Genomic DNA, 17551 nt, shown 5'->3' with positions numbered 1-17551 from the left:
AGCACGGTTCCAGACTGAAGCACCCAGAACTCCTCGGCCAAGTGGCTAGCATCTGACACTTCACCATCTACCAGTCACACTGGTAAAAACTCATACACCACCATACATTATCCTCAAACAAAGTCTGATGATTCTGTCTTTTAAACAACTATGTGGTAATGTATCACTTGTTGAGATAGTTGCAGCTAATGGCCAAGATTATTTTAAAACTACTACTCAAGTTTTTAGACAGAGTTGCCTGATGTCAAACTAGGTTAATGGTTGTGATGTTACCTTTTGATTTGAATGTTTATCCACCAAATTCAGTGGATTAATTCTTAATATAACTTCAATTACTTCAGTACATTGATTTCATAACAGGATTTATAATGAGAAGTACTTAAAACAATCCGTATTACATAAAAATATTTCATCAATCTTTATTTGCAAGATAAAATTTTTTTAGTGTATTGTTACACCATATGGTAAAACAGTTCCATATCTCCAGTTTCACACAATGCATCGAAATTTAGAATATGCACAATTATATACAAATACAATGTACAAATTAGAATAAAACATCTACAATAAATATGTTTTGGAACTGTTTTTAATTTCATAGAATATATAACGAGGTAAAACAGGCGTCATAATTTTATTTAAAAATATGTCTGTATTACAACAAAGAAATATCTTTAAGGTCTTTTATGCATTTCCTTCATAAGTACAGTGCAGGTGAAGAATATACAATAATCAGCTTGAGCACATATAGGCCATATTATATTTCCCAATTTAAGTTAATGGTTGCATAAAAAAAGACACACACACTATAGAAAGTATATGGTGCACTTAAGTGAATTATAAAACATAATGACAACTAATGATGCCATTTTGAATAATCTGTAACACAGGAAAGTAAAATGAAAGACAACATAATTGTAACATATTACATTATTACATGTAACTTTGTGTTGCTTTCAGGCTCATGTCTCACTGAAACACAGCATGAACTGCAAAGAGTCACATTTATTTTCACTTGTATGATCACTTGAATATTGTTCATCTAACAAATGTCTTTTTATCTTAATAAATCAGAGACCATCTAAGGATCTGTCTACAATCACAGCTCATCAATGTGTTTTACAAATTTTCCCGTAGGCTGTTCATTTTGGTTGGATACAGTAGAATCAGGAATCTTACTTTCATGAGCACTTTCTTCTGTCCGTACAGGATCTTTATCACTATGGTGAGAAAGAGGAGATGTTGCAGCTGAAGGGTCAGATGGAAGTTCTATATTATTAATCTCACCAGCTGCAGCTAAGCTTGCTATTTCAGCAAGCAACCAAGCTGCCTGAGCACGTGTGGATCCAGGTTCACGAGCCAGCAGTTTACGATATAAGTCCATGGTTGCTGCTGATGGCGGTGGTACACCTTGTTCTGCGCCAACCACTCGAGCCAACACAGCATTGCGCAACTGTGTCCACTGCATCTCGGAAGGACTAGGTGGGCTTGGACTTGGTGCTACATCTTCTGCATGATCGGTTTCTGATTTTAAGTCCAAATCTGCCTCTTCTTTTTTCCGAGAGATCCTAATCACTTCTGCACCACCATTATTAGTATGAACGGTAGCACGGAAGTCAGATGATTCAGATTTGGTTATAGCTTCCTAAAAGCAAGAGAGAGCATTCTTATTAACTGCCATTTTTATTATTAGGGTAGTGAATATTAAACATGACAGAAACTACCTGCTGGTTTACCTTAAACATAATGACAAGACCAAGTAAAAAGAAGTACTTTTTTACCATCAGTCTTTTGATCAGTTTGATGCTATCATCTTTTCCTAGCCTGTGCTAATCTTTTCGACCCTATGTAACTACTACAGCCAACATCTTCTATAATCTGTTTTGCACACTCCAGCCTTTGCTATTTATTTTAGACGATTATTGTTCCTTCCAGTGTCAAGTTAATTATTTGTAGATACTGTAGTACATGTCACACTAGCGTGTCTCTTCTTCTAGAAACAGTCTTTTATAGAATTCTTTCCCCAACTGGTATTTTAAGAACAACTTCATTTAATACTTTACCTGTTCACTTAGTTTTTCAAATGGTTCCAATTTCTTCCTCTGCGAATTCCTGTACTGTCATACAATACAGTGTTCGAAATGTACACTTTCAGGCACTTCTTCTTCATGTCAATATCTGATACGAGCGAAAATTGAATGATCATATGATACCAGAAGCAAACTTTCGTAGCCTTTAGCAATCTTTCTTGCCTCAGTCATCCTGTCTCATGCTCTCAATTTTGATGTTACAACAATTTATTATTCTTCTTTCTACTACTCTTCTTGAGCATAGTTTTTGCTTTACTCATATTCTGTGCTAGGTATACTGTCCACTACTTTCAGCAAATTGTCTTGTCTCCCTTACATCTGGACAGACGGACTACATTATCTGTGAACCTTGGCAATGACATCAGTTCCTCTTGAACTTTTATTCCCTTTCTGAATCTTTCTTTCACTTCTTTTCATTGCTTTTATCATGTACAAGTTGAATGACAGTGGCAATAAGCTGCTACCATGCCTTATATCTTAACATTAACTTGTTTTTCTTGACCTTCCACTTTTATTATTCCTAACTGAATTTTGCCGATGTCACAGATTATTTACCTGGATCTGTAATTTTACCATGAACCATTAGAACTGTGACCATCTTATCCCACTGCACATTGTCAAAGGCATATTTCAGGTACACAAATACTGGGAAGGTTTTCTGGCTTCTTTTTATTCTTCTTTACAATCTGCCTTCTGCAACTAAATGAAGAGAAAGAGTTGCTGCTCTGGTATCTTTTTTAACAAAATTGTTCTTCCTTCATTAAGTCTTCAATTTTTCTTTCTACTCTTCATGTTTATGCATAGGCATCATCTTTGGTGAAAGAATGCTCTTTTTAAAATCCAATGGTAAGTCACCCTATACAGATTTTTGAAAATTGAATTAACTTCCAGTTCCTGCACTTCCTAAAAGTTCATCAACTCCTGTTGTCTTGTTTGAGCTTAGATTATTCAATACTCTGATCACTTCCCTAAAGCACCTATTTCTTCCACATACCACTTTTCTCTGGCTCTTTTCTCACACTTTGGGGCAGTTTCTTTCCTTCATACAGGCATCTGATGGCCTCCTGCCATATGTACACACTTTCTTTGGCAGTTAAAATGGTTTTCCATCTGATCCTTGTAGGTTAACACCTTTACAGTTTACTTCTCTAAATCTATACCTATTTTTCTTGTACACTTTCTTCCTTAAATCATGATTTTCTCAACATCTTTAAATGTCTCCCTCATCCTTTATGATTTAGCCTGTTTGCTCTTCCTATTAATCTTACTTCTAAGCAATTTATACTGCTGCCTTTCTACCCCATTCATAAGATATACATGTTTCCTTTTTTGATCTATAAGCTCAAGTATTTCCTGAGTCATCAGTGGCTTCTTCACCTCTGTTTCTGATATACTTACACTGCCCTGACCTATCCCAATTAATTCCTTTTTATTATACTCCTTTCTTCTTCTATTGAACTACTCTTGATGTTCCTACTTAGTATAATGTCACTGCTTAACAGAATTTTCACATTGCTCATTCTGAGATAAATTTTCGTATTCTACTCTAAGCAATGGCCGATACTGAATCCAGGATACTTGTCCCCTGAAGTACTAGTCAAAGAGATGAATCCCTGAACCATGGAGCCTGTATAAAACACAGTTAGCTTTCTCAAACATACAAGTACCTGTAAAATATAAAAAACAAAAGTCCACTTCATTTTGATACTATAGATAGGTTCTACTGTTCTGTTCCAAGATTTTAAAACAAGGTGAAGGAGAAGGTCATATGAGAGTGTTATAAAGTCTTTATTGTCCTATAGCAACAACACAAAAAAGTTTCCATAATTACTCTGGGGGAAAAAAGAGGGAAAAAAACACTCACTCTCTCTCTCTCTCTCTCTCTCTCTCTCTCTCTCTCTCACACACACACACACACACACACACGCACACACAGATTTGTGCGACATACATGAAATTGGTAGGCATGTTTCAAATTTTGTACCAGTTGCATAAGAGTGGCACTAGTAGTGCCGCTATGCCACTATGAGGATGTAAATCAGGTTTGCTTTAAACACATGCTGTAATTGTTGTGAGCATTAATTACCTTTGAGAATGGACATAGTGAGCTGATGTTAGTCAATAATGTCTTAAGGGTGATAAAGATGCCATTATCAACACTCACTGAGTTTGAACAAGGTCGTGTTATTGGGTTAGAAGAAGTTGGATGGTCCTTGTGCAGTACTGCAGAAAGACTCGGAAGGACAGTAACCACTGTACATGATTGCTGGCAGTGGTAGTCACGAAAATGTACTGCTGCTAGGAGACAAGGCTCCAGACGGCCACATGACACTCCTGAGAGGGATGACCATCATGTTATGCGTATGGCTCTGGCACATCATACTGCATCTGCAGCAGCAATTTAAGCAACAGTTTGAACCACATTGACACCACGAACTGTTACAAATCAGTTACTGCAAGGACAGTTCCGTGTTTGATGCCCCACAGCGTACATTCCACTGACCCCAAACCACCACCATTTGCGACTTCAGTGGAGTCAAGCAAGAGCTCATTGGAGAGCAGGGTGGAGATCTCTTATTTGATATACTTATTTAACCTCCAGTATTTTACTGTAGGAACATGTTTCAAAAGTTTCTGTTCTCTTCTTGTCTATACTCTCCATCATCCAGATTTCATACACATAATTTCTGAAAAAAGACTTTCTTAACATTTAAATTTTATATTTGATGTTAATGTATTTCTCTTTTCTAGAAAATATTTCCTTCTTACTGTCAGTCCACATTCTCTATCTTCTTTACTTCTGCTGTAAGCTAATTTGCTAACCAACTATTGAAAGTCATCTACTAATTTTAGTGTCCCATTTCCTACCCTAATTCCCTAAGCCACACATGATTTTTAATTCAACTGTACTTATTTACCCTTGTTTTACTTTTATTGATGTCCTTTTCACAGCCTCTTTTCAAGGCACTATCCATTCTACTCAACTGATCTTCCAAGTCTTTTCCTATCTCTGGCAGAATTACTTCACCTTGAAGTTCAATTCTTTTTCCAATTGTTTCTTGATTGCCTTTACTGCCTTCTCTATGCATACATTCAATAACTTGGGTTGTAGACTTCAACCCTGTCTCACTCCTTTCTCGTAACTTGAGTCTGGTTTCTGTACAGGTTGCAGAGAAAACCTTCCTGTGTTCTATTGCTGATAACTTCTGAATATCAAAGAATACATTTTAGTCAATATTGTCAAAAGCTTTTCCTAAAATTACAAATACAGTCTTGTTTTTCTTCACTACATCTTAGCTGTAGGGTCAATACTACCTCTCACGTTCCTACAGTTCTCTGAAACTGATCTTCCCACAGATCAGCTTCTATCTGTCATTCCAGTCTTCTGTAGATAATTCATATTAGCGTTTTGCAATCATGACTCATTAAACTGATGCATGTCTTCAGCGCCTGCCTACTTTGGCACTGGTATTAACACATTCTTCCTGAAGTCTTTTGTATCCTACACACTAGGTGGAACAGTTACATGACGAAAGTGCAAATTTTTCCATTTCAGACTGTTATTTATTTAAACTTTTACTTTGTTTCACAACTGGTTTTGGTTTTTTAAGGATACAGGGTATTTATAAATGGTGGAAAAATCGAAATTTTTTTATGACGTTATTAAATTCTATAGTCTTCCTGATTACATTGATATATACATTATAGGGTTTCAAATGAAAAATGACCTATATACATGAAATTTTAAAGTTACGGTCATGTATGCTGCCACGCCCCCTTTATTTCTGTTACAGAAACCAGTATTATTTCGAAAAGAACAGTGAAATTTCTGATTCCAGCGATTATATGTATGACACATTGTATATGTTGGTAACAGTGCAGGTTTCTAGTATCCGTAAATGATTATCTTTGCTAGTATCTACTTTTGTTCACTGCAGCAGTTTGTTCATGTGTTACTGAATGATTGTTGCCCAAGTGCTACATATATTTGTGGGAGTACATATCCTTTAGTGTGCAATAAATATGAACTATGCCACGAATCAAGAAATTCAATAAAAGGATATTCCGTGGTAACACAGGTGCCTGATGTTACCAACACTACTGATATGCCAGGTAATCAAGTTTTGTCATTTGACCTAACTGTGTGAAACTCAAAGATAGAGGCAAGTCATAAATTCAAAGGTTTGGTCTTAAAAAATTTTCAAATGTTCAGTCTTGCAAGTTTTCTGTCATTAAATGCTGCTTTCGCTTTCACAGTGGTTGCTGTGTGTAATAAATGCCAACTCATCTCTTGGTTTGGATTCCAAATTAAATTAAAGATCATGTTACAACTGGCTGGGCAAATCAGTTCACAGATCATAGATGGCCACAACTTCCAATAAGATTACGACTAGTGAACAACATAGTGTTCAGATGACACTTTTCATTGCTGGGGTCTTCAGTCTGAAGATTGGTTTACTGCAGCTCTCCATGCAACTCTATCCTTCACAAATTTCTTCACCTCCGAATAAATACTGAAACATAATCAATTTCTCTTAATTATTATGTCAGCACATCTCCTGAGGTAGGTGGTCTATAAAAGCATAAGATTACTATGTTTGATCAATCTTTGGTGCTTATGTTGATCCAAAGTAGTTCACTCTCTGATCTGTGATACATTCACTATCTACTAATGCACTGGTTTTGGCAATAAATTCACCATAATAATTAATGTCTAACCCTCCGTGTGACATACATTCCAATCTGTACTTAAGATTCTGCTGCTACTCACATTTAGGTTTTCCTAGGCCATCACATCCAATCCTGGAACTGCTGATCTCTCCAAAAAACAACTTAGGAAAACACCTCCTGTCACCCAGTATTATCCTGATATTGAATGTGTTAAATCACCTACTTTGACAAGGATAAGACTTCCTAAGATAAAGTCCTTAAATTAGGTCCTTTCTGTCTGACATTCTGGACACCACACCAAAAATAGCTGTTCATTGTTCCCCTAAGTTCTATAATATCCTGGTCAGACCCAATGTTGCTCCTGCACCAATTTCCTTACACGCCGGCTCCTACCCGTGTGACTGCCGCCACTGTAACACTCGCCCTATGCAACCTCTTACCACCACCTATACCAGCCCAGTAAATGGCAAAACATATACTATCAAAGGGACAGCCACCTGTGAAATGACACATGTTGTGTACTGCCTGACACACAAACACTGCTCTGCCTCCTACACTGGTACAACTATTATTAAATTTCATCAGCTATGATGATTGGGCACAGAAAGAGGGTCTACAAAGGCAACACAAAGTGTCCTGTGGATCATGCTGTATAACATGACAGTCATGACCTCAGTGCCTCTTTTACCACACGTGCCGTCTGAATTCTCCCTGCTGACATCAGTTTCTCAGAACACCACAGGTAGGAACTGGCGTTACTAAATGTGCTTGGTACTCACCATCCATGTGGCATACATTTATGTTAATTTTTTGGTCTCAGCATTTATTTTCAGTAACTACTCCTTTTCTTTGCTCACTTTTAGTTTTCTATATATTTTATTTTCTGACTGTCTATCTTTCCCTGACCTCCACCTCTACAACATAACAATGCACTTGGCTTTCTGCCCTTGCTAACTCTTGCATGAGGTTTTGTCCGTAATCTTCGTCTTGGTTACTGCCCTAAAAAATTTGTTCAAATGGCTCTGAGCACGATGGGACTTAACACTTGAGGTCATCAGTCCCCTAGAACTTAGAACTACTTAAACCTAACTAACCTAAAGACATTACACACATCCATGCCTGAGGCAGGATTCGAAGCTGCGACCGTAGCGGTCGCGCGGTTCCAGACTGAAGCACCTAGAACTGCTTGGCCACACCGGCCGGCCCTTACTGCCCTACCTTACACCTTTATGTTCTAACATTTTCTAATCTCACCCTTGCAGCCCCCAACAATCAGTCTTTCCTTCTCATCCCATTTGGTAAGACTCCTCTGACACATGGTTCTAGCTGACTTTTCCCTAATTCTCCCCATTTCCTAAGCCTTGCCAGTCCTTTTCCTTCATCCCTCCTTTTTCTCCTTCAACCCTCATGCCAGCAGAAGGAGCCTCTGGCTCCAAAAGCTTGCACATTTCCATAACTTTTTTGTGTGCTTTCTCCTGCCACCCCACTTGGCAAATATACTTTTTATCTATCCAACTATAAGTCCCATCTCACGCTTAATTCAGTGATCATATTTTCATGATTACTCCATAGCCATAACACCATGTCTGCAATCTGTTTTGCCTGGACCTCTTCAGATCAGCATGCTATCTCTTTATCTGTTGAAATCTACCTATATAAAGCCATTCACACTAAAGAGCCACTCTGATACAGTCTTGGTATCTGTGGATGGTGCATCTACAGTGGTGATCAACCTCTTGCCCACTATGCTGGAGGTCTAAGGCTTTCATAGGCAGGCATTACCTTCCAAATCTAGTCCACAAACAGATCTCCCATGCAGTATCCACACACAGTGTTAGTGAACTGCTTATAGATGTTGACTCTGATATTACTGGAATATCAGAGCACCACTTAAAGACTGTGATAATTTAGCGGCTTTCTTTATTGGGATACAGACCATCCACCTATTTTTCAGGGAGCTTTTTATAGAGTGGAGCAGTGGCCATACATGTGAGAAACAGTATTCCATTTGAATCTATTGACATTTCAAAATACTGCACTGAACAAATCACTGAATACTGTGCAGGAGCAGTTGAACATGGCAAAACTAAACTTTTAATCATAATTATCTATAGGTTCCCTAACTCTGATTTCAAGAAATTTCTGTTCAAGCTAGAGTGTTCTTGATTCATGTATAGAAACTACTAAAAATTAGTTGTATGTGACGGTTTTATGAGTGACTGTGCACAGAAAAGAATATTGAAGATCTCCTAAATTAATATCATCTGATACAGGCTGATTCCAGGTTGTCATATAACTCTCTTAGGAAACAGCTTTCAAAGACTGCTATCTGAAGTACACCTCTGTGATAGGACTTTCTCTGCAATATATCCTATGTCCCCGTAACCCTCCTGGCCTCAACCTTTGTTAGTCATTGTCCTCTCACATCCAGTCCCTTCTCTGTTCCCACTACAGCACTACATAGCCCTCATTCCCCCATTGCAACCAGTCTTTTTAGTTATCTTCTTTTCCGCTATACCCCCCACCCTCCCCACCTCTCTGCTGCCACCTGTCTAACCTCCCGACTGCACGTAGCTACCCTACCCTCTTTCCACCTCACCCCTGCATGCGCGCCAACAGCACGCCACTGTCCACCCAACAGCACGCCACTGTCCGCCACCCCTACCCTACTATCCCTCCCGCTCCCCATCCCAACCTCCTCCTTACCCCACCCAATAACCACTCCCATCATGCACTGGTGCTGCAGCTTGCAGTGTGGCCTCAATTGCCACAGACTGCTGTTGTGTGTGTGTGTGTGTGTGTGTGTGTGTGTGTGTGTGTGTTGCGTTTGCATGAATGTGTATATGTGTGTTTGTCATCTAATTTTGATGAAGGCCTTACTGGCCAAAGGCTAATTTGTGGCTGTCTTTTTGTTGTGCCTATCTGTGACTCAGCATCATTGCTATGTGGTGAGTAGCAACTTCCTTTTCACAATATTGCTACATCCCATCCCGGATTTTCCATTTTTTTTATTCTTGCACTTATCTTGTTGGTTTAAGCACTGTGTCAATACTATATCTTCTGAGAATTATGCTGATGCACTCTCTGAATGATTTTGAGAATGGGAGGAAAACTCTGCACGTTTAGTTGGTTCTTTTCCTTTACAGGTTCCAGACCTTTCGAAGTTCTAGATCTTTTAGGGTGCAGTGTCTTGTTTATCTCTTTGTCAGAGTAATCATTTCTTCTAAAGGCAGTTCTTAAATGACAGAGCTCCTCCTCCAAATACTGTGATTCACAAATTCTTTTAGCCCACACCAATTTTTTGATCACTCCTCTTTTCTGCTTGGGATGGTGGCTGGAATTTCTATGAAGATATCTGTATATCTGTTGTGGGAGTGGGATTTCTGTAGACTATGTTCACTACAGTTCCATTGCGTTTTCTCAGTATTTGTATATCCACAGAAGAAATTTGACCTGTCTGTCTTTTTTTCCCACAATGAACTAGGTATTATGATTAACATCATCCTAAGATTTAGATATTGTGAGTGTTCTTTTTCTCCATGAGGCCACATAATGAAAGAATCAACAACATACCAAAACCATGATGGTTTCCTCCTTGCCATCTGAAGAGCTGCTTGATGTGAGGCAATGTTTAAAAAGTTCTGCCATAACTAGTAGAACATTACATCATTGGGAGGAACCATAGTGAACAGTAGTACAGTAATCCCACAAGTCAGACAATCAATAGCACTAATAACAGATTTTAATGGAATGCCAAGACTGTGAATTTTTGGTAAACCATACAATCTCGGTTGGCGACATTTCTGATTTGATGGGCCCCTTCTTGTCAATGGGAGAAATAAAATAGGCTTTTATTAGCCTGTTCATATTCTAATGGTTATAACATGTACCAAATTTTAATTTATCTTATGCTACACAATGTACATAAATTATTACTCGAAAGGTACCTGAAGTAAGTGATAGTTTGACATGAAAAGTAGTCTGCTTTGTTTATTTTCATTACAATGTCATACGGTATTATCTCTTGGGGTAACTCTTCCCATTGTCAAAGGATATTTTTGGCTCAGACACGGACAGTTCGGGCAATAGTGGTGTCAGTTCACGAACCTCTTGTCGACCCCTGTTCACTAGTCTGGGTATTCTGACACTAGCCTCTCAATATGTATATTCTTTACTGTCATTTCTTGTTAACAATATCAGCTTATTCTCAACAATTCACAGTTTTCACTCAGTTAATACTAGGCAAAAATCCAATCTGCATTTGGATCGCACTTCCTTGACTCTTGTGCCAAAAGGCGTGCAGTATACTGCTGCATCCCTTTTCAATAAGCTACCACAAGAATCCCCCCCATGAACCATGGACCTTGCCGTTGGTGGGGAGGCTTGCATGCCTCAACGATACAGATAGCCGTACCGTAGGTGCAACCACAACGGAGTGGTATCTGTTGAGAGGGCAGACAAATGTGTGGTTCCTGAAGAGGGGCAGCAGCCTTTTCAGTGGTTGTAGGGGCAACAGTCTGGATGATTGACTGATCTGGCCTTGCAACACTAACCAAAACGACCTTGCTGTGCTGGTAATGTGAATGGCTGAAAGCAAGGGGAAACTGCAGCCGTAATTTTTCTCCGAGGGCATGCAGCTTTACTGTATGATTAAATGATGATGGTATCCCCTTGGGTAAAATATTCCAGAGGTAAAATAGTCCCCCATTTGGATCTCCGGGCGGGGACTACTCAAGGGTGCATCGTTATCAGGAGAAAGAAAACTGGCGTTCTATGGATCGGAGCGTGGAATGTCAGATCCCTTAATCGGGCAGGTAGGTTAGAAAATTTAAAAAGGGAAATTGATAGGTTAAAGTTAGATATAGTGGGAATTAGTGAAGTTCGATGGCAGGAGGAACAAGACTTTTGGTCAGGTGAATACAGGTTTATAAATAGAACTAAACAGAAACCTACTTCCAACAGGGAATCATATAGCGCTCTTAGAAATAAAGTGTTCCAAGACTGTTACCTGAAATGCTCCTCCATGATACTGACAAGAGGGAGATTGACTTAATAATTAAATCACTAAAGACCAAGAACTCTTATGGATATGACAGGGTATCTAGCAGAATACTCAAGTATTGTTCTATGTATGTTAGCCCAGTACTTAACCATATCTGTAACTTTTCCTTTAGGAGTGGTCGGTTTCCTGACCGATTAAAGTACTCTGTAGTGAAGCCACTTTATAAAAAGGGAGACAGGGATAATGTTGACAACTTTAGACTTATTTCTATGCCGTCGGTGTTTGCTAAAGTTATCGAGAAGATTGTATATACAAGGTTACAGGAGCATTTAAATTCACATAATTTGCTGTCAAATGTACAGTTTGGTTTTAGAAATGGTTTAACAACTGAAAATGCTATATTCTCTTTTCTCTGTGAGGTTTTGGATGGATTAAATAAAAGGTTGCGAACGCTACGTGTTTTCTATGATTTAACGAAGGCTTTTGACTGTGTTGACCACAAAATATTACTGCAGAAGTTGGACCATTATTGAGTAAGGGGAGTAGCTTACAATTGGTTCGCCTCTTACTTTAAGAACAGAAAGCAGAAGGTAATTCTCTGCAATACTGAGAGTGGTAGTGATGTTCAGTCGCAATGGGGCACTGTTAAGTGGGGCGTTATGACATGCCTCCTAGTATTACATGTGATTCAAAAATATTTCTGTTTGCTGATGACACCAGCTTGGTAGTGAAGGATCTTGTGTGTAATATTGAAACAGTATCAAATAATGTAGTTCATGAAATAAGTTTGTGGCTTGTGGTAAACAATTTGATGCTAAATCACAGTAAGACTCAGTTTTTACAGTTTCTAATTCACAATTCAACAAGAACCGATATTTTGATCAGACAGAATGGGCATATTATAAGCGAGACAGAACAGTTCAAGTTTCTAGGCGTTCGGATATATAGTAAGCTGTTGTGGAAAGCCCACGTCCAGGATCTTGTTCAGAAACTAAATACTGCTTTATTTACCATTAGAACAGTATCTGAAATAAGTGACAGTTCAACACGAAAAGTAGTCTACTTCACATATTTTAATACACTTATTTTGTATGGTATTATATTTTGGGGTAATTCTTCTGATTCAAAAAAGGTATTTTTGGCTCAAAAACGGGCTGTTCGAGCTATATGTGGTATAAATTCGAGAACCTCTTGTTGACCCCTATTCAATAGTCTGGGAATTCTGACATTGCCTTCACAGTATATATTTTCTTTAATGTTGCTTGTTGTTAGCAATATTAATCTAGTCCCAAGAGTTAGCAGCTTTCACTCAGTTAATACTAGGCAGAAATCAAATCTGCATGTGGAATGCACTTCCTTGACTCCTGTGCAGAAAGGAGTGCAGTATTCTGCTGCATCCATTTTCAATAAACTACCACAAGAACTCAAAAATCTTAGCAGTAGCCCAAACTCTTAAGTATAAACTGAAGAGTTTCCTCATGGCTCACTACTCCTATTCTGTCGAGGAGCTCCTGGAAGAGCTAAAAAATTAAGCAAATTCCAGCGTTACATTGTTGATTTTCTTTATTTAAACTTAAGACTTATCACCTAATATGTTTTATATATTTACTTTTATCTGTTTCTACTATCATGTTATAATTTCATGTATTGACCTGTTCCATGACCATGGAGATTTCTTCTTAATTTGGTCCCACGGAACAATAAATAAATAAATACAAAATCAAATTGTGGTAATGCAGGAGTAGGTTTAATAATGAAGACAAAAATAGGAGTGTGGTTAAGCTACTACAAACAGCATAGTGAATGCATTGTTGTGGCCAAGATAGACACGAAGCCCACGCCTACTACAGTAGTACAAATTTATATGCCAACTAGCTCTGCAGATGATGAAGAAATTGAAGAAATGTATGATGGGATAAAAGAAAATATTCAGGTAGTGAAGGGAGGCAAAAATTTAATAGTCATGGGTGACTGGAATTCAACAGTAGGAAAAAGAAGAGAAGGAAACGTAGTAGGAGAATATGGATTAGGGCTAAAAAATGAAAGAGGAAGCCGCCTGGTAGAATTTTGCACAGAGCATAACTTAATCATAGCTAACACTTGGTTCTTGAATCATGAAAGAAGGTTGTATACATGGAAGAACCCTGGAGATACTAAAAGGTATCAGATAGACTATATAATGGTAAGACAGAGATTTAGGAACCAGGTTTTAAATTATAAGACATTTCCAGGGGCAGATGTGGACTCTGACCACAATCTCTTGGTTATGAACTGTAGATTAAAACTGAAGAAACTGCAAAAAGGTGGGAATTGAAGGAGATGGGACCTGGATAAACTGACTAAACCAGAGGTTGTAGAGGGTTTCAGGGAGAGCATAAGGGAACAATTAACAGGAATGAGGGAAAGAAATACAGTAGAAGAAGAATGGGTAGCTTTGAGGGATGAAATAGTGAAGGCGGCAGAGGATCAAGTAGGTAAAAAGACGAGGGCTAGTAGAAATCCTTGGGTAACAGAAGAGATACTTAATTTAATTGATGAAAGGAGAAAATACAAAAATGCAGAAAATGAAGCAGGCAAAAAGGAATACAAACATCTCAAAAATGAAATTGGCAGGAAGTGCAAAATGGCTAAGCAGGGATGGCTAGAGGACAAATGTAAGGATGTAGAGGCTTATCCCATGATGGGTATGGTAGATACTGCCTACAGGAAAATTAAAGAGACCTTTGGAGAAAAGAGAACCACTTGCATGAATATCAAGAGCTCAGATGGAAACCCTGTTCTAAGCAAAGAAGGGAAAGCAGAAAGGTGGAAGGAGCATATAGAGGGTCTATACAGGGGCGATGTTCTTGAGGACAATATTATGGAAATAGAAGAGGATGTAGATGAAGATGAAATGGGAGATATGATACTGCATGAAGAGTTTGACAGGGCACTGAAAGACCTAAGTTGAAACAAGGCTGCAGGAGTAGACAACACTCTATTAGAACTACTGACAGCCTTGGGAGAGCCAGTTCTGACAAAACTCTACCATCTGGTGAGCAAGATGTACGAGATAGGCAAAATTCTCTCAGACTTTAAGAAGAATATAATAATTCCAATCCCAAAGAAAGCAGGTGTTGACAGATGTGAAAATTACCGAACTATCAGTTTAATAAGTCACAGTTGCTAAACTGCATAAACTGCATACTAATGCGAATTCTTTACAGATGAATGGAAAAACTGGTAGATGTCGACCTCGGGGAAGATCAGTTTGGATTCTGTAGAAATGTTGGAACACGTGAGGCAATACTGACCCTATGACTTCTCATAGAAGAAAGCTTAAGGAAAAGGCAAACCTACATTTCTAGCATTTGTAGACTTAGAGAAAGCTTTTGACAATGTTGACTGGAATACTCTCTTTCAAATTATGAATGTGGCAGGGGTAAAATACAGGGAGCGAAAGGCTATTTACAATTTTTACAGAAACCAGATGGCAGTTATAAGAGTCGAGGGGCACGAAAGGGAAGCAGTGGTTGGGAAGGGAGTGAGACTGGGGTGTAGCCTCTCCCCGATGCTATTCAATCTGTATATTAAGCAAGCAGTAAAGGAAACAAAAGAAAAGTTTGGAGTAGGCATTAAAATCCATGGAGAAGAAATAAAACTTAGAGGTTCGCCGATGACATTGTAATTCTGTCAGAGACAGCAAAGGACTTGCAAGAGCAGTTGAACGGAATGGGCAGTGTCTTGAAAGAAGGGTATAAGAGGAATATCAACAAAAGCAAAACGAGGATAATGGAATGTAGTCAAATTAAGTTGGGTGATGCTGAGGGAATTGGATTAGGAAATGAGACACTTGAAGTAGTAAAGGAGTTTTGCTATTTGGGGAGCAAAATAACTGATGATAGTTGAAGTAGGGAGGATATAAAATGTAGACTGGCAATGGCAAGGAAAGCGTTTCTGAAGAAGAGAAATTTGTTAACATTGAGTAGTGATTTAAGTGTCAGGAAGTAGTTTCTGAGAGTATTTGTATAGAGTATAGCCATGTATGGAAATGAAATATGGATGATGAACAGTTTAGACAAGAGGAGAATAGAAGAATGCTGAAGATTAGATGGGTAGATCACATAACTAATGACGAGGTATTGAATAGAATTGGGGAGAAGAGGAGTTTGTGGCATAACTTGACTAGAAGAAGGGATCAGTTGGTCGGACATGTTCTGAGGCATCAAGGGATCACCAATTTAGTACCGGAGGGCAGCATGGAGGGTAAAAATCATATAGGGAGACCAAGAGATGAATACACTAAGCAGATTCAGAAGGCTGCAGTAGGTACTGGGAGATGAAGGAGCTTGCACAGGATAGAGTGGCATTGAGAGCTACATCAAACCAGTCTCAGCACTGAAGACCACAACAACAACAACAACAACAACAACCACAACCACAAGAATTTAAAAATCTTAGCAGTAATCCATGCACTTTCAAATCAAGACTGAAGTTTCCTCGTGAGTCACTCGTTCTATTCTGTCAAGGAGTTCCTTGAAAAATTAATCCGATTCTGGTGTTATACTGTTGACTGCATTTACATAAACATATGGCTTGTCTTTTTTTGGGTTCATAAAGTTTTATTTTATCTATTATTAATTTTATGTTGTGATTTCATGTACTGACACATTCCACACCCTTGGTGATTTGCTCCTCAATTTGGTCTTATGGAACTTGATGTGTAAAATAAAAAAAAAAAAAAAAATACATAGGAAATAAACCAGTTTTCATTGCAAAAATTACAAATGGGTGAAGGTATACCATTCACGTGAATTTTTCCATATTAATAGGTCTTTCTCCTATTGTAATATCTGAGTTAATAAGAAGATAACAGTTTGTGAACAACAGGGAAAAGTACTTCAGATAAATTACCTCTTGAAGCTTCTCTTGTTCTTCTAGATACTCATGTACGGACTCCTTTAATTTTCGAAGTGTGGCTTCCACAGTGTCTTTATTCTTGTAGAAATTGTCCTGACCCTCTTTCCTGGGCTGATCTGTCTTCTTGCCTGTCAAATCAGGTGGGTGTTGCACATGAAAAAAGAAGTTCATAGCACATTTTTGTTTTAGCTGTTAATATGTACTCAATGAAACTACTGACTTATCAAACATAGGAAAGAAGGCATCCGAAACCTCATCATTTAACGCAACTGCTGATAAATCACAAAGCTGAAATATACTGTCAATCACTATTAGTAAACACAAATGTTTCACACAACAAAACACGTAGCTTAGATGTAAATGCATTTGACAGTGGAGAGAAATCTTGAGATATACAGCAAGCCTGTTGTCAAAATTTTGTACACATGATACAGAAAAAGTTAACCATAACTAATTTATGGTTACAGCAGTCACTGTGAATACATCATCAACACAATCAGAGTAGATAATAATATGAACTGACATACTACATTGATTCTGCATATGCTTATTACTACATGATAAACACAAAATAAATTATAGTGCTAAGTGATGCAATACATAATTAACAATATTTGGTAAATGAGGTTTACTTGTTATGATGTTCCAGAAATTCAGAGACAGAGTACAAGCAGCAGTCCAACAATAATTGTTTAATTTTGGTACACATTTTAAGTAAGAAGGCATGTGGTTATGTAACATAGCCCCACTATGATACACTCCTCTTTTGCATAAGTTTGTACTTCCTATGTTTATCTGTAGGTTCAGCTTCTGCATAGTTTCATAAGTGTGTGGATCATAGTTATGTTTGAAGAGGTTGTGAGATATAATCAGACTTTTAAAACGAGAT

General features: G+C 38.2%; 1 protein-coding gene across 1 annotated transcript in view; it reads right to left on the bottom strand.

Annotated features, from left to right (window-relative positions):
• Positions 1–394: 394 nt before the first annotated feature.
• The window catches only part of LOC124614063 (ER degradation-enhancing alpha-mannosidase-like protein 3), a 190410-nt gene continuing 173253 nt past the window's right edge, over positions 395–17551 (bottom strand). The window contains exons 18-19 of the mRNA XM_047142897.1: positions 16657–16790; positions 395–1645 (exon numbers count right to left, since the gene is read on the bottom strand). Of these exons, the coding sequence (XP_046998853.1) occupies positions 1100–1645; positions 16657–16790 (680 nt within the window). The 3' untranslated portion in view covers positions 395–1099. The remainder of the gene's footprint in view (positions 1646–16656; positions 16791–17551) is intronic.

Source organism: Schistocerca americana, chromosome 4 (genome assembly GCF_021461395.2).
Source record: "Schistocerca americana isolate TAMUIC-IGC-003095 chromosome 4, iqSchAmer2.1, whole genome shotgun sequence".
Taxonomy (NCBI): Eukaryota; Metazoa; Arthropoda; class Insecta; order Orthoptera; family Acrididae; genus Schistocerca; species Schistocerca americana.
The sequence above is the reverse complement of the archived record's forward strand: the minus strand, read 5'-3'. Positions and strand labels throughout refer to the sequence as shown.